The 21,725-nt window shown below is 33.9% G+C and overlaps 1 protein-coding gene across 3 annotated transcripts in view; it reads left to right on the forward strand.

Annotated features, from left to right (window-relative positions):
- Positions 1 to 21,203, forward strand: part of LOC106880813 (double-stranded RNA-binding protein Staufen homolog) — a 182,282-nt gene extending 161,079 nt beyond the window's left edge. For all 3 annotated transcript variants that reach the window (XM_052966316.1, XM_052966317.1, XM_052966318.1), the window contains 6 exons: positions 2,546 to 2,698; positions 6,044 to 6,104; positions 6,624 to 6,725; positions 11,879 to 12,036; positions 15,046 to 15,233; positions 16,928 to 21,203. In XM_052966316.1, coding sequence (XP_052822276.1) covers positions 2,546 to 2,698; positions 6,044 to 6,104; positions 6,624 to 6,725; positions 11,879 to 12,036; positions 15,046 to 15,233; positions 16,928 to 17,030 — 765 coding nt within the window. In that variant the 3' untranslated portion in view covers positions 17,031 to 21,203. The remainder of the gene's footprint in view (positions 1 to 2,545; positions 2,699 to 6,043; positions 6,105 to 6,623; positions 6,726 to 11,878; positions 12,037 to 15,045; positions 15,234 to 16,927) is intronic.
- Positions 21,204 to 21,725: the final 522 nt, after the last annotated feature.

A 21,725-nucleotide genomic window follows, 5' to 3' on the forward strand; every position in this document is an offset into this window, starting at 1 on the left:
GATGTGATGCATATGGACAAGGACAGCTGTGTAAAGAAGTGCCGATCTCTAACTGTGGATGGAACCTGTGGTAGAGGTAGACCCAGGAAGACATGAGACGAAGTGGTGAAGCTTGATCTTTAAGCCTCACAGAGGCAATGACTAGTGGCAGAGATCTTTGGTGATATGCTGTGCTTGAGAAGGCCTGTCAAGCAAAGAGAAATTGTAGTCAAGGCTGATGCTAGTGTCGCATAACTGGCACCCATGCCGGTAGCATGTAGAGAGCACCATTCAAGCATTGGGCCTCATGGAGGCAAAGTGGCTGAGTTCCTTTCAAGTGTTGGGCCTAACAGAGACAAAAGTGGCTGAGTATCTTTCGAGTGATGGGCCTCAGGAGGCAAAATGGCTGTTCCATTTGAGTGTTGGGCCTCATGGAGGCAAAGTGGCTGAGTTCCTTTCAAGTGTTGGGCCTCACAGAGGCAATGACCGTGACCCTTGGCATTATGTCGTGCTTGAAAAGACCCATCAAGCCGACCAAAATGGCAGTCACGGCAGATACCAGTGTCACACAAATGGCACCCATGCCAGTGGCACATATAAGCACTCATTACACTATCAAAGTGGTTGGCGTTAGGAAGGGCATCCAGCCATAGAAAACCATGCCATATCAGACTGGAGTCTGGTGTAGCCTACCGGTTCCCAGCCCTGGTCAACCCATGTCAGCATGGACAACATATGTTTATTGATGATGATGATAGATGTGTGTGTGTGTGCAGATATATACAATGTAATACTATTATGTACAGAGTGATAGGGATAATAATTATCAGTATAATACTCTCTTTGAACAAGTCAAAAGGTTTTTATTTCTTTCAGATCTAGGCAGGTAAAATGTTCATACAAGAAATGAAAAGACATGCAGTCATTGTTGCCACATGTGCAGAACACAGTAATTTAGGAATTGCTAAGTTTCTAAATGTTGCAATTCAGATTGAATTGTAACCCTTTGATGAGAATACTTCAACTGAATCAAAGGGGTAAAAGGACATTCTAAATACTCAAACATTGTAATTTATCCAGTGAGTTCAAAACATTATTGATGATGCCCCTGAAAAAGTCAATGAGGGTTATAGCCAAAGAACTTCACATTCGGAGTGGACTATCAGAACTGTATTGTATGAGGACATTCATATAAGTCATATGTACTAAAAGAAAAGCCAATTCATTTCTGAAAAGACACAGGTAAACCATTTCCTGTGTCAAATTGTTACTTAACTAGGTTAAAAACCTTCACAGACGTAGCATAATAAGAAAACTTCAACCAAGACCAGAATTCTAACAGAAGAAATGACATGGTTAGGTGTAGATCTTTCTGATGTCTCCAGAGTGATGCATACTAACTGCAATTGTTTTAGGAGTGGTGAGTAAGGGAGGTCATGTCATGTCACCTTACATCATTCCACAGGATACATTGAGGTGCTGGAGACTTGTTAATCCCTGGATCAGTGGAAGCCCATACATATTTCAACAAGTCTAAGCACTTCACAAAGCCCACAAAATCCAAGAATTGATTTCAAACAATCTTTACAATCACATGCCACCAAACTTGTGACCTCCAAACTCACCAGATTTAAATCCTATGGACTACTATGTTTGGAACATTGTTGAAAGGGAGACTAAGAGATGTCCTCACAATATCATACTTCACTAGAGACCATTATTGTCCAGAGGATATCCAAAATGTATAAGGTCTATTTGATGCAGGTATGTCATTGATTCTGGTCCTGCATTGAAGCAGAAGGCAGATTCATAGAATAATCTTTCTTATAGGAAGGCTTATTGAGAACATGCATACAAATTTATATTAAAATTCTTTTCGCTTTTGAAAACTTGAAGTTGTTTTATTAAATTACCAAATATATCCTTAAATACCCCTTACACCCTGTACATACACATACATGCACACACGCACTTGTACATGTAACAAGTGCAGGTGTTCTTTGCCAAAATGTTTATAAATTGCTGGATAGTTATATTTTTTAGTGTGCCACATAATTATATGAAACTAATTTAGTACAGGGTAAGTCAGATACAACATTGATATAATTTTGATGGGACCCAACATAGAAAGTGTAAGTAATGTACCATCAAAATGTAAGAAAATAATGTCTAAAGATTATCTTTTATAATATAAATGTTATTAGTTTATATACATTTATGACCAATGTATTTTAAAGTAAAAAATTGAACAACTCCTTTTTTGTTTATGATGGACTTGTATGCTTAGTTCAAATATGAAATTATTGATGTTCCCAATGTGTAATAGCTAGCATATTTGGTTTCTTGGTAGAATATAATCTGATAGATTTCTTTTTGAATTTTTTATAATTTGAACCATCAGATGTGTTTATAAAATAGGGAGTAAGTTGACATTATAAAAGATAACTTTAAAAAAAAATTATGCAGCAAAATGTGATAGTTTATGTATTTTTGAATTGAAACTTGTTTAACCCTTAAACGTTTGCAAACTGAAGCTTTTTTAACCTTTAACATTTTGTTACAATAGGTAACTGTTGATGACCATGTATATACTGGTGTAGGACAGAATAAGAAATTAGCTAAACGGAACGCTGCTGAAGGTATGCTTCAGTTGCTTGGTTACAGTCGACCAGCACCTCAGCCAGCAAAGCCTGCAATCAAAACTGGAAGTAATTCAGAGGTAAAGTTTAAAGCTCTTAACTTTCCCTTAATTTTAGTAAAAACTTGTATTTGTCTAAAAATTTCTCCTATTGCCCTAAGTTCCTTCCATATACTAATCTGTGATGTTTCAAGTTTCCTATAATTGCTGTAACTTTTACTCAGAATCTTTACCATTTTAAAGTCCTGTTTCCTTGTAATTTAAGGGAAATTTAGTTCTTGTTTCTGATACATCTCACAATCACCCTTTATCTTTCTCAGAATTGCATGTAGATCTAGATTAAAAAACAAACAAAATCTAAAAACTAATTCCTTGATTCTGCATTAAAAGCATAAATTAAAGATATTAAAAACATTTGTAAGTTACAGCAAACTCATTAGTAGGAGAGAGAGAGAGAGAGAGAGAGAGAGAGAGAGAGACTCAAAAACGAATATGTAATCACTACCACAAATTGTTCAACTATTCAAAATCAGGAGAAAAAAAATTTACATCTGGCCAATAGTTTACAAAATAATATTCATTGCTCAATATAATTTTTATTGGCAAAATTTGACCAATATTTCTCAAAGAAAAACGAAATTTACATGTACAAGAATGTCCACTAGGTAAAATTCAGATGTCACTCTTCACATGTTAAAACAGCCTAAAGGAATAAACAACATTCTCAATATGATGGTTCCATGCTTGTGGCTCAATTTAGTGCATTTTTTCGTAGCAATTTTTACATTTGCTTCAGAGCTAAATGTCTGTCTATTCAATGAATTTTGAAGAGACTGAAACAGGTGGAAATCTGAAGGCACAATATATGTTTACTCATTTCTTGAAATTCTGGCTCAAATTCAATATTTGAAACTTTGGATTCATATTCTGACTTCTTGCTGTGTGAGGACATGTCAGTTTCACGAATAGCATCAGTATACCACCTTCTTTATTGACTTAGTGCTTTTTTGCCATACTATGGCCAAATTCAGCAATGACCATTTTGAATTTGCAAGAAAATAAGTGAAAATTAATAAAATTTTCAATTTTATATTATATAATGATTATCGATTTTATATCAAATTAAAGCAAAAACAGTCTTCTTCAAGACTATGATTTTCAACACAAATTGAGTTATAGCACTCTGACGCATTGAACTAGAGTGAGGACTACTGTTCAGATGTCAAAAAAAAAAAGAAGGGAGAAGCTTTGTGAATGAGTGGAAATATCAGGGTGACTGAGAGACCCTGGCATGATATGTAAGTGTCAGATTTTGATAAAAACGATATGAGAAGAAAGTTTACATCTAGAACTTTCAAATGATATATAATTTCTATGGAAAATATGTACTTTGACATGAAAATGATCAAGCAAAAAGTGTGTTTTTGTGTGGTCAAACTAGGCTTGTTTCCCTTCTATGGCACTGGATGTCTGTGTGTGTAATACGTATGCATTTCTACGGTTTTTAACTGATTTTCACCAAACGTTACACACACACACATTACTTATGTGCTTAAGGATGGTCGTGCACTATCATTTTTGCCCAGAGCTCCCACATAAGCGAGAAACTGGGATAAACGGTTTTTCTCTAAAAACTGCTGTTTTCAACTGATTCTCTCCTTTTTCTCATTCTCTGTTTCTCTTGTATACATATATACTCTCACCCTCTAATAGTTTCTCTCTTTTAGTCTGTCTTCTTTCTTTCTTTCTTTCTTTCCTTCTGTCCCTCCTTCCATCATTCCTTTTCTTTCTTTCTCCCTTTCTTTCCCTCTTTCTTTTGTTCTTTCTATCTCCCTCTTTCTTTCCTTCCTTCTTTCTCCCTCCCCTCCCTCTATTTTGTTTTCTTTCTGGTCAACTAAAGGCAGTGCTCCAGCGTGGCCACAGTCAAAAGACTGAAACAAAAGAATAAAAAAACTATGCCATTTTAATCCTGAGCATCGCCAGGTATGTCTGCTAGTACCTACTAAAACATCTTTTGCTGTGCTTACATTTTAGACTTCTTTATTCTAGATTTTTTGTCCATGTTTGGAACTCCTGTAATTCTTTTAGTAGTCATCAACATACAGAAGTTCCCACTGGTAGCCAGTTTTGAACTACTGTAATGACCTAGAAGAAAATAAAGAAGAGGAGACTAAAACTAAGCCCTGATAGAGTAACTGGATATGAAATTCCTTACTGAACATTTTGCTAAAACCCTCCTTGCTTTATACATGACCTTCACAAGTCATTCATCTACACTTAATTTTTCTAACAGCCACCAAACTACATAGTATAGAATTCTGTCAATGACCCTATGTAGGTTTATGAAAGCTAGGTAAAGTGATTTGCTCTTAACTAAGAACTTGTACAATTAGATGTCTTATGACAAGCTGCATCTCATCTAAATAATGCTTTTCCTATTTAAACTGCTATTATTTTTTTTCATTATGGACCATTGATTTGATTCTTCTGTAACTGCTATTTTCTAGAGCATCTTTATCTTTATCGCAGTTAATAATGCTACACCAATCATTTGGGGTTGACCCCGCCCTCCTTATTGTATCTGATTGACTTTGCGAGTGAGTAGTATGTGTCCTATTTTATTGATTGATCAGTTGCTTTCTTTGCCTTGTAACTCTTGATGGCTCTTTTGACTGTACAGCTTAAAATTTTTTTTTTACTAAATTGTACTCACAAGTACAATGCAAAGCTGTTTCTAACAGGATTATGAGATTTATATAGAGAAATCAGGAATTTAAGAGTTGAACGATTTTATCAGTTATGACACTGTTGTATTGATCCTTTGTGATCTACAGCAGAGTGCATGAACAATGTGCCATTATTATTATTATCTCTTCATTCTGATGAGACTGGGAAGTCCTTGAAATGTTAGTGAGTAAATGGATGTAGGAACACTATTGCTCCAAAGGATTAATGAAGAAATATGAAAAATCTTTAGTAAAACGGATCGAACTTGGATGTAGTTGTGTCTTTAATATTAAAACAATTGAAAGAAAACTTTATTACACATACTCGAACACACAGAGATATGTGCTTTTGTGTGTGTATATGAGTGGGTGGGGGTCTGTGCTTATGTTTCTGCTCTGTTGTATCTCTTTCTAGTCCCATAACTTTGTGGTTAGAAAATAAGAAGAGATCAAGTACTAAACAGGGGACATAATTATTGTGGTTGATATGAAGTTGGTGCCCTTGCATTGTTTTAGTTCAGTGACTAAAACTAATAAAATGTAAAACAGCATATGCAATTTAAGAATTGAAAGTTCAGTTCTGATTTTATGATCTTGAATTACAAGAAAAAAGAATTTTTAGCTGTAGATTTAGTATTCAGTGAGGTTTATATTCTAGTAATGGAAATCTAATCAGTTGAAAACCTTCTTCTTTGTTTAGGGTTCCAACTGTGATAAAAAAGTTACATTTCTGGATACAGAAGTTTCATCATCATCTACGGGTAAATAGAATTATACACAATTATTTTATTTCTTCCTTTGTTTATCTAATTTTTTCCTATACTAGTCTTCTTGATTTATCTTTATTCTTTTAAAAAGTTAATTGAATAGTGGCAAATAGTTAGTGTGCATAACAGCCTCTTAAAGAATGCAGAGTCGCAAAATACCATCTTGTAGATCATTGACATGGTACATTCAACACAGTTCACTGCTTCAGAGACTTATTATTCATGCTTACCTTTAATTTAACACTATAACACTTGAGTGGTGCTCTACTGGCATTGTGTTCTTTCTAAGCTTGAGAATGTGGATAACTCCTAGAGTTGTAGGAGAATGTCAAATTTCAGATAAGCTCCTTGTTATACCAAATAGCAATTCATTGTACATATAAGTATGGTTATATGATTGAATGTCAATGATCTTGAGGTATAATTGTTGATAAGAAGATCAGAAGCTCAACAATGAAATGGATGTTTGTGTGTGAATTGAATTTTAAAGAAGAATTTGAATCTTTGCTTCAGGAGTTCCTGTGAATGGGGCCGTTAATGGCCGTGTTGGTTGTCAACTAATGCCTGGTTTGTTGCTTGTACCAGAAGCTAATTTGCATGCTACCAAGTCTACAAGTAAGAATATATTTTGTATATTTCTTAGCCTTGTGCATATACATTGTGAGCTGGCTTCCTTCTGTTAATTAAAGCATCTTTGATAAAAAAAAAAATGTCTAAATTTTATTTCAGGTTGTCCTATGCAGCTATTATTTCATATCAAACATAAATGACTTTATATATTTTTCTTGCATACATTTTTTTTCCATTCTCTAACAGTTTGAGATACTTTTATCTGCATATGCAAGGCATAGTTTTAACATTTATCGTTTCTATAATTTTTTAATGTTAAGACATTTCAAATTCTTCTGTACCAAGTTTGATCCATGTGTACTTATATACATTGTGAACAGGTTATTTTCATTTGCTATATCTTTTATGTGGATCTTTTAGAAATAAAAAGAAAATAGTTACAAATAGGTTAAGAAAATCAAATTTCTTTTTGTTATTACAGGCACAGGTGTGGTGAAGAAGTTTTGCTTTACGACCTTGTGGTTCCATGCCCTGTCCCACTGCACAGCACACTGGGCAAAAATATCTGCTTTAATCTTAGGTTGACTGAAGCCTTGTGAGTGGATTTGGTAGATGGAAACTGAAAAGAATCCTATTATGTGTGTGTGTGTGTGTGTGTATGTATATATATATATATATACAGGGGTTGGACAAAATAATAGAAACGCCTAACATCAAAAGCTTGTTTATTTTTATGTTTTTTGATTTATTATTAGTGTTGCTTAACCCTTTTGTTACAATATTTCTGACCAAAATACACCCCTCATGAGTTTCAATTAAATTCTAAAATAATCATGAATTTAGACTAGTTTCATTAAACAGCTGTAACTTTTTTACTTATTAATATATTAATGTGATATTTGGAACATAATTAAAGAAATGGTTCTTAATCAATTCTATTGCATAACTTTTGTCTCAAAGTGACTCTAATTACAGGTAAACTGAGCAAAAGGTAAAAATATTAAAATTTTTGTTTAAACATCACCATAGAAAATGAATCATCAGCTAATATTTCAATTGGGTATGCAACAAAATTTTGATATAGAAAAATTGTGCACATCACTAGATTATCAGTTGAATTTAATGCACAACAGAACAGGTGTACCATAAAGGTGAAATAAACTGAAATACTGGAATCCACCTAAATCCACCGCAAGTTTGACCGAACCCAAAAATTCGTCTAAAAATAATATACAGCCCTGGTTATGGTATGGAAGTGATAAATTCCGGGCTACATCGTACCATAGGCCATGCTGACTAACATTATTTTCCTTATATAAACACTAAATCCACAGCAGTACCCAGTATTTGCTTCACAAATTTTCCAAAATTTGATCCCCCATTTTGTGGATTTTCCTGGCATATACTGTTTGTTTACATTTTGCGTAACAGTTTGTTTCTGCAGTGATCGCTTCAAACAAGCATACTGGAAAAAATAAAAGTCTAACAGTTTCGCTTCCTTAGAAAGACTATGTATAGACCCCATCTCCTCAGAAAAATTGCTAATAACAACATTTTTAAAGTTTTTACTTCATTCTGATGTAAAATCATCTTTCCTGTCGCTATCGCTGCTTTTGGTTTCGAATACAAAAATATCCCATTCATTCTCATACACCACATGCTTTTGTACCTCATTCATTCTTTTTCTCGATATCTCCATCTTTTCCATTAAAAAACCTTTAAATTCGGAATCACTGCTTAATAGCATGAAACTCTTATCCATTTACACAGTTGAAAAAAAAATCGACTCTGAAAAAATGTGGAAAAAATTCCCCCAAAATTCACTGAGTTCAGATATCACATCAAACAATGTCAGATACTATAACTCAACTATTTACAAAGTGAAATCACGTATTTTTACGAATGTACTAATGAGATTTGTGCTTAAATTCACATTTAAATAACAATGGGTACTCTCAGCCAAGTTGGTCTTATGAACCAAGAAATTTTTCGGCCAGCTACAGCCTGGTTAGTATCAAAACGGTTAATATGTTTTGCTAAAAATGCTGTTTCTTTTCAGATATCATCAGAAAAAGGTAATTAAAATTCATTAAAATCACAGATTTATCGAACTTTCAAAGAGGTCAAATTGTTGGTGCCTGTATGGTAGGCGCTAGCATAACGAAAACAGCCAAAATGTTTGGTGTATCAAGAAGTACTGTCTCAAAAGTCATAAAAGCCTTTGAGAAAGAGGGAAAAACTTCCTTGTTGGAACAAAACTCCGGAAGAAAACCAAAACTTTCACATAGGGACCATCGGACTCTTATGTGGATTGTTAGAAAGGATCACAAAAGTACAGCTCCCAAAATTACTGCAGAGTTTAATGACTACCTTGAGAACCCAGTTTCTACACAAACTGTTTGCCAGGAGCTGCACAAAACCAGATTTCACAGAAGGGCTGCAATCAGAAAACCGCTACTTTCAAAAACAGACGTTGCAAAGTGTTTAGAGTAGAGAAAAAACCTACAGAATTGGGATAGAGCAGTGGAAAAATGTTATTTTCTTGGACGAATCATCCTTTACCTTATTTCTTATTTCTTTACTGCCCACAAGGGGCTACACACAGAGGGGACAGACAAGGACAGACAAACGGATTAAGTCGATTATATCGACCCCAGTGTGTAACTGGTACTTATTTAATCGACTTCGAAAGGATGAAAAGCAAAGTCGACCTCGGCGGAATTTGAACTCAGAATGTAGCAGCAGACGAAATACCGCTTAGCATTTCGCCCGGCGTGCTAACATTTCTGCCAGCTCACCTTTACCTTATTTCTGACGACCAGCCGAGTATATGTGTGGAGACAGTCAAAAGAAGCATTTGACCTAGAGTGCCTTCTTCCTTTTGTTAACCATAGAGGAGGGTCTGTGATGATCTGGGGGACTATATCTTGGAAATCCGCCAGCCCAATGGTTTCCCTCCATGGCAGAATTAATAGTCATGCTACCCAAATGCCAAAAGAATATTTTTCTCCCTTGTGTTCTGACCACCCTAACTCTACACCCTCTCTTTCTCTCTCTCTCTCTCTCAGCCTCACTGTCTGTCTGTCTGTCTCTCTCGATAGAGAGAGAGAGAGGTAGATAGCCCTGCTCGATCTGTAGAAAAGGCATAGGTAGAAACTCTATAAGACGTACCCAGTGTAAGCTATGTACACATAAGAGGTGCAGCAATATCAAAGGAAGGCTAACTAGCAAGATAGTTTTTGTATGTGGCAGTTGCTCAGGACCAATAAACACTGAAAATGTGCAGAGAACAATTGCCGCATTCCAGGGAGAAAAACTAGAAGTAGTTGATAGCTTCCGTTACCTAGGTGACCAAGTCATTAGCGGGGGTGGGTGCACTGAAAGTAGCTGCTAGAATAAGAATAGCCTTGGCTATAGTTCAGAGAGCTCTTACCTCTGCTGGTGACAAAGGGCCTCTCATTCAGAGTAAAAGATAGACTGTATGACACATGTGTACAAACAGCCATGCTACATTGCAGTGAAATATGGGCTGTGACTGCTGAGGACATGCGTAAGCTTGCAAGGAATGAAGCCAGTATGCTCCGCTGGATGTGTAATGTCAGTGTGCATATGCGACAGAGTGTAAGTACCTTGAGAGAAAAGTTGGACCTAAGAAGCATCAGATGTGGTGTGCAAGAGAAACGACTGCACTAGTATGCTCATGCGGAGAGAATTAATGATGATAGCTGTGTGAAAAAGTGCCACACCCTAGCGGTTGAGGGAACTTGTGGAAGAAGTAGACCCAGGAAGACCTGGGGTGAGGTTGTGAAGCATGACCTTCGAACATTAGGCCTCATCGAGGCAATGACTAGTGACTGAGACCTTTGGAAATATGCTGTGCGTGAGAAGACCCAGCAAACCAAATGAGACCATAACCCATGGCCTATGCCAGGTTTGTAACCAGCCCACTTATGCGTACCTTTCCTTCATTGGACACTAAACTCTGCTTGCGAAGACCTGTTGAGGCAAGTGAAATCAAAATCAAATTCAGTGAGTGGCATCCGTGCTAGTGGAGCACTAAGAGCACCATCCAAGAGTCATCATTGCCAGAGCAGCTGGCTGGCTTCTGTGCCAGTGGCACGTAAAAAGCACCATTCAAGCATGATCGTTACTAGCATCTTCTTATTGGCACTTGTTCCGGTGGCACATGAAAAAATATTCAAGCGAGGTCATTGCCACTGCACTTGGCACGCAAAAAACACCATTTGAGTGGGGCCATTGCCAGTACCGCCTGACTGGCTCTCATGCCGATGCATGTAAAAGCACCCACTACACTCTCAGAGTGGTTGGCATTAGGAAGGACATCCAGCTGTAGAAACTCTGTCAAATCAGATTGGAGCCTGGTGCAGCCCTCTGGTTCGCCAGTCCTCAGTCAAATCCTCCAACCCATACCTGCATGGAAAGCGGACATTAAACGATGATGATGATTTATCTGATCAAATTCATCCTATAGTTGCGGAACTGTTTCCAGAGAGAAATGCAATTTTTCAGGATGATAATACACCAATTCAAACAGCTAAAGTTGTTCCTGAATGGCACAAGGAACATTCTAGTGAAGTTGAACATCTTATCTGGTCACAAGTCTCCATCTCAATATTTTTGAACATTTTTGATGCATTTTAGAAAAACAAGTAAGGAGTTGATATCTTCTTCCATCATGACTACAAGATCTGGAGATTGTTTTAGCTGAAGAATGGACAAAAATTTTTTTGGAAACAATTCAAACTTTGTACGAGTTCATACCTCATAGAATTCAAGCTGTAATTACTGCCAAAGGCAGTCCTAACACATATTAAAATAAATTTGTTTGAAATTTTTAAGGTGTTTCCATTAATTTGTCCAACCACTGTATATATATGTATGTGTATGTATATGTGTTCATGTTTCTTTCATTGAATATCATTGACATACAAGCAGTATCATTTGCTTTTGTGAAAACATGTCTGGCTATTGTACTTTCCCAAACATGGAAAAATAGATGTTAAAACAATGATGATGATTTATTTTGATAATATAACTCATTCATGGAAATGGGAACAAGCATTAGAAAGTAATTTCACATGCTCTACTGCGCACTCCAACTTACTGCAGCTAGAATTTTCCAAAAATGATGGTATGACAATTGTTTTTCATTGTTAATAATTTTATTTTTATTTCAGGCGAAGATAGTAGCAATGTGATTGGATTAAATGGCCGTCCTATCACTGCAGTAACAAGTGCACTAAGACCTGAACAGCAACTACGGGAACTTGCACACAAGCATCAGATTGAGGTGCACTTTCAGAACTATGCAGTTCAGCCAGACTTTAGTGGCAAGGTAATAAATTCATTTTTATTGCATTATTCTTGGAGTGGTTGGTGTTAGGAAGAGCATCCAGCTGTAGAAACACTGCCAGATCAGATTGGAGCCTGGTGCAGCCACTGGCTCTCCAGACCTCGCACAACATGGAAAACAGATGGGCAGCTCTTCCTCCTCCTCCTTACTATGTTTTTGAATTCCTAAGCAATCTATTTCAATCATTAAAGAAGTATTGGAAAATCTCTCCAGTTGACTAATTCATGAGTGGCGACAGTGTGGGTAGCAGATACATCAAATCTAATCAATTTTGGGATATTAACATTGGTATATAACTTATTGCTATTAGTTTGAAAATTTAAAAATCTTTGCTATCAGCAGTCAAATGTAAATAGAATAGATTTCTCTGAAACAAAATACAAAATATATTCATTTACATTTTCAATTTTGATTCCAGCAAATTTATCCCTTGAAAAATAGTTCCAGCATGGCCGCAGTCAGATCTTTTTTAAAACGGGGGCCACATTTTTCATTAACGAAACACTTTGAAACTTGGAACACTGGTAGAATGTGTCATATAAAACATCTTTTTTCTCTTAGTCTTCTTAAAAAAAAAAGAAATTCATAAGTTATTCCATGTTAAAGTTGTCGTATTTCTGTAATTTCAACCAATCACTGACGTCCATTCAGCCGATATACATTAAGTGCCGACTACATAAACAAACGATTCTGAAACAATTAACCCTAACCCTAACCCTAGGGCTAGGGTTAGGGTTAAAGCAAATTTAAAATGAAAAAAGCAAATAAAACGAAGGTATGGAGATTAAATACACTTTACATTGCTTAATCAGCCAAAAGAGTAAATGTAAACAACTGAATACTTGTCAGTGATTGGTTGAAATTATCGAAATAAGACAATTTTTTACATGAAATAAATTCGAATACAAAAATATTTTTCTGTTCTGTAACACAAAATAAATAAGTATACGAAGTTTGAAAGTCTTTCCGTACCAAAAACACTACGTAAAACATTAATGAAAAATGTGGCCCCCGTTTTAAAATAGATCCCCGCAGTCAAATGACAGAAACAAATAAAAGAATGTAGATTATTTCTTAAGTAAAACTCAAGCATAAAATTCTGAATAGCTTGTGATTTCTAATATTGCAAAACTGACTAAGTCCATATAAATTAAACATTACTTTCATGGTTTTATAATTGAATTAACTAACTGAGTCTTTAAGATGTAAAGAATCTACTTAAAAAAACTTGCATTTTTATTTTAATTTGTTCTACAAATATTGAATGCTTAAAAAAAAAGCTTTGTGTTTTTCAATTGTTTTAACTTGCAAAGTTTCTGTGTCTTACCATTTATGTATAATATTGCTCTGTGTTAACCAAATTTTAATGTTTTATGTTTCTTTTGTGTAAAACGTGAACAAATGTTTTTTGACAGTTTACATTGATTTTGAGGAAAATTTCTGTAGGGATGTGTTAGTATGTGTGTATATGTGTTAACTGGTTAACATTTTATATTTGTGTTATATTTGTGTGTAATAGTGTATGTGTATAGTTGTTGGATTGTGTGTACATATTAAGTATAGTTGTATGGGTGGTGTGTACATATTAAGTATGTATTCATGTTTGTGGTAGATTAGTAAGTCATCTGGGTCTTTTCTACTCCTCCACCTCAAAATCATCTATCAGTCTATCTCTCTATCTATCAATCAATTTAAATCTGAATAGAAGGCTATACTGTCGTGCTGGTATTTTAACTCATGTGAACTCTGTTTTTTCTGTTGTATAAGCACTATGATCTACTGGAGTCAAAGTAAGTATTTTAAAATTTTGCAATAATAGGTTCTCTATAAATTGAATCATTGCTTGGTTTCAGAACCCTCCCCTTTTATTTTTGTTGTTGTTGTTTGTGCTGAAGCTGTTGTTGTTTTACATCCATTACACAGATAGATTGTTTTTTTTCACTAATCATTTCAACTATAAAATATAAGTAGAACCCAGTCTCGTTGTCAATGAAGAAATGAGAATTACGCTTTGCCAACTCCAAACATCTGTTGGAATTTACAACAAGCTGAATTTGTACCAAACATTAGTATTTTGAATCTTGTCGTTATGTGGCATTGTGTCTTTTAATGGTTTGGTCTAGAAGAAAACGAAACTGTGCTTGTGGCCTTCACAGGTCCTCTTAGACTAGTGAGACTGAACAGTTATTGGGAAAACAAGTTGGGAGAGAATTCCAGAGGGCTTCTTGGAAATGCCATTAGTGCTGGGATGGGGGTGGACTACTGGTGATCTAAGAACTAAAATCTCAGTTTAATCCACAAAACTATCTAGGTACTGTAGGAGTAGAGCAATGTCCATGTGTTACCAGTGGGAGCATTGTAACTTAATTGAGTGTTTCTTTGACTTGCAAAGTTCAATTCATTTTGTTTGTGTTTCAGGTAGAAGAATTGGATCTCAGTAATCTCTTTTAGAATTGAATAGAACAGATTGTGTATTAATATATATCTTTAATTGTGAAAATTGAAGTAACTTCATTTTTTAAACTACATGGATGCTCTTCTACTGCTAACCACTCAATTGTAAGATAAGCAATTTGGATCTTACACAGTTCTGTTTCTTACTCAGATGCACAATATAATGATTGTAGCAAAATTTGAACACATTATGATATGGTCAGTAGTCTAGCACATTAACCTCACATCCATCAGACTCTTGTATCAATCAATCATTCATTCATTCATGAAGATGAACTTTTTCTTGCACTACTACCAGTCAGTTTATTTCTGTTTGTCTTTTAGGTATCAAAATAGTTTTATTTTAATTTAGAATAGTTTAGGAATATCATGCCTTTTAGGAAAATTGTGATTTAATTAACTGCATTTGAAAGTAATTAAATAGTTATAGTGGGATTGCCTATTGTCTAGGAGCACAATGTAGTAATTTGGTGCATTAACCATTTTATCTTGATGTCTTTGTTAGAAATTGTTATTTATACAATACCTTTATTTCAGAATACTCCTAGTGAATGTTTGAGTCGAGTGTCTTTGTCCACTGACCCTCCACAAGTCCTACATGGTACAGGGCCTACACTGGAATCTTCTCGTGATGCTGCTGCTCTTCAAGCTCTCAAGATGTTGGCCGAGAAAGGTCTTTCTGTTGTGGTGAATGATATAGATAAAAAAATGAATAGTGGAGATCGGTGAGTTATTCTTGAGACTGCTGCTTTTTCTTTTCTTTTTCTTTTTTCCTCCCTTCTGTCAGTGTGAATGTATCTTTCTTGACTTCTGTTTTATTCTTCTACATTCTGCATGGGAATTTTATCTTGAGAGATTTATCTCTGGATGCCTTTTGTTAGTATATTTATAACTAAAATACAGCCATGATGTGTTTCAATGAAATTCTAAAAATTTCATAAAACAAAGATTTATTGACATACGAATGTGGTTTTTGGAACACAATTTAACAAAATGTTCTAATATAAATATATTGCATAATTTTTATCTCAAAATAACCTAACTATTAGTAAATATAGGTAAATTATTCAGATTTTGTGAATACATCATGATAAAAAAATGGTTAAAGAACATGATTGCAATGTAAAAATGGTTAAAGAACATGATTGCACATTTTTGATTTTCAATGCATATTAAATATGTCCACTGTAAAGATAAATAGCACAAAATACTGGAATTTCTGTTTGAAGAAAAGTACAAAATGAAGTAAATAAATTCACATATAGATACATGCAGACACACTAGTTATTCACTAATTAATTAAACAAAATGTGAGTGCACCTTGTAAATAATCAAAATAAAAAAAAATTGGAAATTAGGTAAACTTGAAAATGTATTTAAAAACAAAATTCTAGCATGGTTGTGTTGTAAGAAATTTTCTTTCCAACCATGTGGTCCAGGTTCAGTCTTACTGTGTGGCACCCTGTGTGCCTTATGAGTGAATTTGGTTGGCAGAAACTGAAAGCAGCCTCTGTGTGTGTAATCTTGCAGAATGTACATTTGTACATTGAAAAGTCATTTCAATTAATTGTCCTTTCTTGATATTGGCATTCTTGGCACAGGTTTTTTTTTTTTTTTTGTGGGGGGAGGGTGCAATCATCAATTTTCCTCTGTTGTAAGAAAATTGACTGCACCCTGAGGGACATTCTTACACCATTATGAGACATCTTTCTCTAACAGTTTTTTTATCATTGTTCTAATTGAGGTTCACAAATGGTGTGCCATTTTAATACACATGTAGTTGGTCATAAATAGATTGGAACAAATTTCCTTCTGCTGTTGAATTATTTCACTTCTTAAAATTTTTTTATTGTGTCATTTTATATCCCACAGCAAGCTGGATAAAAATGAAAAACCAGTCAAAACCTAATATATGATCCAGGTTTATAGAACCAGAAGCATGTATTATTTGGATGGGTTTCAGAATGTCAAGTTTAATGTAGTGCAGGAACACTCGAGAGAAAAAACTCTTGCATGTGATATGCTCAGAATGAAGGATTAATGACATATATTACATTTTAGATAATGTAGAGAGCTGAGGTAATATATTATATTGTAGGTAATGTACAGAGAGTTGAGGAACTGAAATGCAGCTAGTTGTAGTTGTATAAGTAGTAAGTATGGTTATAATGAATGCAGGAGACCGATAACTAACATGACACCCTTCTTGTTGCAGTAGAAATATGACTACCAGAGCCTCAATCTTTGGCTTCGAGTTTCTTTGTAATGAATGGCTTCTTGACCAAACAATCTTTTAAATGTTGCAATGTATGCTTTTAGACTACTCCATAACAGAGTATATATATAGCCTTTTCAGTAGCCATGTAAATATATGATGTAATCTTGATACTAATATATTTTATTTTTTGTTTCTATTCAGTTCTCCATTGAAACTCGATGGCTTTGAGAAACTATCTAACTCTTCAGCTAATATCCATACCGACCACCAGAACCCCAGCATTGTCAGCGAGCAGCAACAGTAATTGCCACCATCACATTTTGTTCTACTTACAAAAAAACAAAAAAAGCAACTTCTCCCTGTTACCTTCCTACTTCACTTCAGCCTTGTATTTTCCTATTTTATTTAAAATTTTTGTTACAGATATATTACTAGCTGAACATTATACTACGTTCCTCAGTTATTAATTTAATCAACACTGGCCACGTCAGTCACTACTCATCAAAGATATTTGAATTTATTTATATACATTTTGTTGAACTTTCAAAGTAGAATTCCCCTTGCACAACCTGACTATTATTTTTACTAATCTTATTGTTGTCATTGCTGGAGTAAGTTTCTTGGTGCAACAGTAAGTTCTTTGGCAATTCCTGTTGGAACTGATTCTCTTATGTCGCTTAATGTCTTTGGGAAAGACATGAATGCAACAACTTAAATCTGAAGCTTTATGCCTCCACCAATGTATTAATAGATAATAATAATAACAATAACAAACTTGAATTACTATCACCATATTGATAGTGTAACCTATATTTATATCATATTAATAAACCTACAGCACTACATACATACATACATGCACACACACACAGTTTCCTGGAGGGATAGATCAAAAAGCTTTAGAATTATTTCTTCAGCTTTGAAATAAAAATCTTGTGAGTTAATACAGCCTAACTGTTCCTATTTTGACTAGAAGGAATTTTGAAGGGATCCAGGCTATATTTCTAAATGAACTGTTTAAAAATTTCTGTTTAATTAACTTTTATGCAACTCATTTCTTTGATTTTTTTAAGATTCCTTTTCTGTTTTATTTAGTTATTAATGTTTAATTAGGTTTTTTTAACATTTATATTTAGCCTCCCCTCTGTGGAGCTAAAATGGTTATTTGGATAAAGGATTAGTATGTTGAAAGTTTTCTATTATATCTAGAACCTCCAATATGGTCTTAGTTTTAGATGTTTGTTCATATTTTTCTATCTGTGATTGAAACAGTTACCTTTGCTATCATTGATATTGTGTTCTTAACTCTCATCAGCAGTTCATTTCAGTTGCTCAATTGTTCTCTAAGTTATTCTTTGATTAAATAATTTGGTCTATATTATAACATTCTGGTGAGGGTGAGAAGATAAATAGAGAATAGAGGAAGAATAAAATGTGTTGACTTTTAAAACACCTGCAAAAATAATTTCATTTTCTTTTAAGGAATAACATTCAAAATTAAATCAGTCATTTCTTTTTCATCTTAAACTTTAAGTATACTTGTTTCAATTAGAACTATGAAATTAGAAGGGTTGTTGATATTGTGGTTCAAGTGTTTGTATAAAAATGTGTTACTGTTTGTTTGTGTAGGTAAACTGAGATCAGTTAGCAACAAATTTTCACCAGATTTGAACAGTATTTCTGTAATGGAGTTGTTTCATCAGAAAGCTTGAAATACTGTTCATTTCTTTGTGTTACTCATGTTTTACTCTCTGTCTCCATCCATCATAGACTGCTTATGTATGAAGACAGAAAGAATACACTGGAAACCAACTTACTGACAGCAAGCTAAGTTAATGAGATGCTAACTTACTGGCAACAAGTTGGTACAGATTAATAAAAGCAAAACAAAAAAAAAACTTGTAATGTGTCTCAAATGAAGAAATACTTTAATGCTTGGCTATTTTTGCTCTTTCTTTGTTATTTAAGCTTAATCCTTACTAAAAGTGACTTCTCAGACAAGGAGGTAAAAACAAAGAATACCTCTGCTGATTTTTAGAGCATTTATAGTTTAAAAAATTATATTGTATTTCATCTTGCAATGATTTCAGATTTTTGTTCAAACAGAAAGGAAAAAGATAATCAAAAAAGAGAAAAAGGGAAAATCCAGATATTTTTGCCAGCCATGGTTAGAAAGAGTGACTGACCTTTGCTTTCAATTAACATCGGATTCCTTTGTTCTGATGCTAGTTTATCAACAACACAAATTTTACAGTGACACTGTTTTCAAAAGTTCTGAACCAAATTACATATTCTAATATCACATTGCTGTGCTCATAAGTAAAAAAAAATAACTATGAATAAAACTTTTTGAAAGGTTGATTCATATTTGGTATTTTTCTTGTGCAATTTAGGAAAAATGCAGATATTAACATTTAATTCATTAGGATTAATAGAGTTTAAAAACAGAATGAGAAGTTCTTTGTGTTTATATTTAACTTCAATAAATTTCAAATGTCTACTAGGTTGTCTTCTACTTAAAAGTTTTCATATGAAAGTCAAATTTTGCAGCTTAAATTTCAACTCCAGAACTTCTGTATCTCATTTTTTGTAATTTTTTTTCCTCTTTAGTCATTGAACACTAAATAGGATGAAGAAGAAGTTAATTCTATTCCATTATATTAGCCTATTCCTGACCAAAATATCCAAGTCAGATATTTTTCTCCTATGAAATAATCCTATTTCCTCTGTTTTTGTTAATGAGCAGTAGCTTTGCTTGATATGTAACAGATAGCAAAAGCCAACCAGTCTATCAAGGAATATTTTTTTCCTAGTGTTATTTTGAAATTGATCACAAAATTTCTCTCGTTATTATTTTTTATTCTGCATGGCTTTTGTGTGTGGGGTGGGGTGGGGGTGTATTACATATTAATGGTTCATTTTTGTAAAAATTAGTTTTCTCTTAACAAAATGTTGTGTGGTGTTCTAGTCATTTCTTTGTATTCACTTGAAAGTAGGTCCTTTAAAGTTGTAAAAGCAAGTTAATGTCCAACTGTGGCTTCATAGAAAATTAAATGTTTTGTTTTCTCTCTTTTATCTTTCATGTTGATTGTTTATTTATCTAGCATTATGAAGTTGCAAGCAAAACAAACTGTTTGAAAACATGAAATAGTTCTTTTCTTTTTTTAACTTCTTTATAAATACAGCTTGCATATTGCAACAATTGGAAGGCAGTGGATTTAGTCAAAATGGTAGTGTGCTAGTCTTACAGTGCTTAATTTCATGTTTTTATATTTTGAGTTCAAATTCCAAAGTCAGCTTTATATTTCATCCCTTCAGGACTGATAAAATAACCCTTTCAAAAATTGGTCATGAGAAAAGAGATTCTCAATCTTGTTACAATTCAAAGGTATAATTACAACAAACTTTTTTTTAAAATCTGAATGGAAACATTTTGTCACCTACCCCGTTGATGACAAAGTTGAGTACCTTCCATTTCTTTATTCTTTACCTGTTTCTTCAGCTTAGACAAAATCCATTAAAGTAGCCTCTGGTCTCATTTTTAATAACAGCAGAGAAAACTGTACATACAAATATGTAATTATGTATGCATTGTAGCATTGGATCACATCCCCACTGCAGTACGCATAGTGTTGTTGGCACACTTCAGAGAGCATATGATGGGTATGAAAACTGAAATAACACATCTACATTGATACCTGGACATATCTTCTCACTATGAAGAAGTATTGGACAGTTATCTTATTTCCACACTGTCTTTAAAACTGTTTCTCTACAGATTAGCTTTGATGTACTGTGGACACTTTTGTTATCCTATCAACATCAACTCTTTTCTGTATGATGGCCTATTGCAGCTCTTTTGGCCAAACAATAACAAGAAAATAAGCCCCAACATTTTTATATGCTGTGAAAATGTTGAGTGGGTGAATGAACAAGTAATCCATTTTTTCTCCTCCCACATCCCCCCCATCTACAACAAAACTTTTATTTATTTCATTTTATTTATTTTTGACACTCTTTGTTAGAGAAACTAATTTTCATTAGGAAAAATTATTTCAAGACATGGACTGTACTTGTCTTCTTTTACTGCCAATATCCAGATGTTTGTTCACCCAGAAAGAATTAACAAAATAAAGAAAAATTTTTTTTAAAAAACTAAATTAAAAAAAAAAACAATCTTATTGGCAAAACTTTTTTTTTTTGTTAATTATAATTTCTTGACTGAGTTCTTGAAATTCATTTCCTTTTCTTTGTATCAGCTACTTTCTAAAATATACATTCTCTAAAAAAAATTAAATAAATAAATAAAAAATGGCAGATTTTGTTTTTCTCCTAATAGTGGTGTGGGATGCTTGCTGACTTTTGCAACCAGGCTTCACTTTAGGAATAGCATGGCTAATTTGCAAATGATTGTCCAGACATTTTCAGTGAACATGTCTTTGACTTTCAAAGTAATAAATACTCAAGTACTATCTAATATATGAGTAAATATTTGTTTTCATTGCATTAGTAGACAATTTGTTTTCCATTTCTTTATTCACACCAAACAACATTATTGTGTGATCTTTACACATTCAAAAATTACTCCTACCAAAAGCAGTTTCTTCATTGTTTAGGGATCACTATATATGCATGCACACACACACATGTGTATAAAAATAAGAACACAAATGGGTTTTAAAGGTTCACAACAGTTGTTTCAGCAGTATTTCTTTATTAACGAATAGATTGATTACATCATGAAACAAAATCTGCATTTGTAAGATGAGTTTAAACTTAGGTAGAAGATTCCAAGTCCACTTTGTTTGGCATGGCCCAAGTGAGTGAGAGATATGAAGAACAATTGAAATTTAATGGGCTTCAGTGTATCCACATGGAGCAGAGGTTTACAATAAAATTTTTAAAGAACTCATTACAACCTACTCATGTCTTCAAAGGGAACTATGGAGATATTAAAAGATGGGAAGAAGACAGGGAAAAAAAAAAAGAAGGATTGATG

The sequence above is a fragment of the Octopus bimaculoides genome, chromosome 3 (assembly GCF_001194135.2).
Source record: "Octopus bimaculoides isolate UCB-OBI-ISO-001 chromosome 3, ASM119413v2, whole genome shotgun sequence".
NCBI classification, from domain to species: Eukaryota; Metazoa; Mollusca; class Cephalopoda; order Octopoda; family Octopodidae; genus Octopus; species Octopus bimaculoides.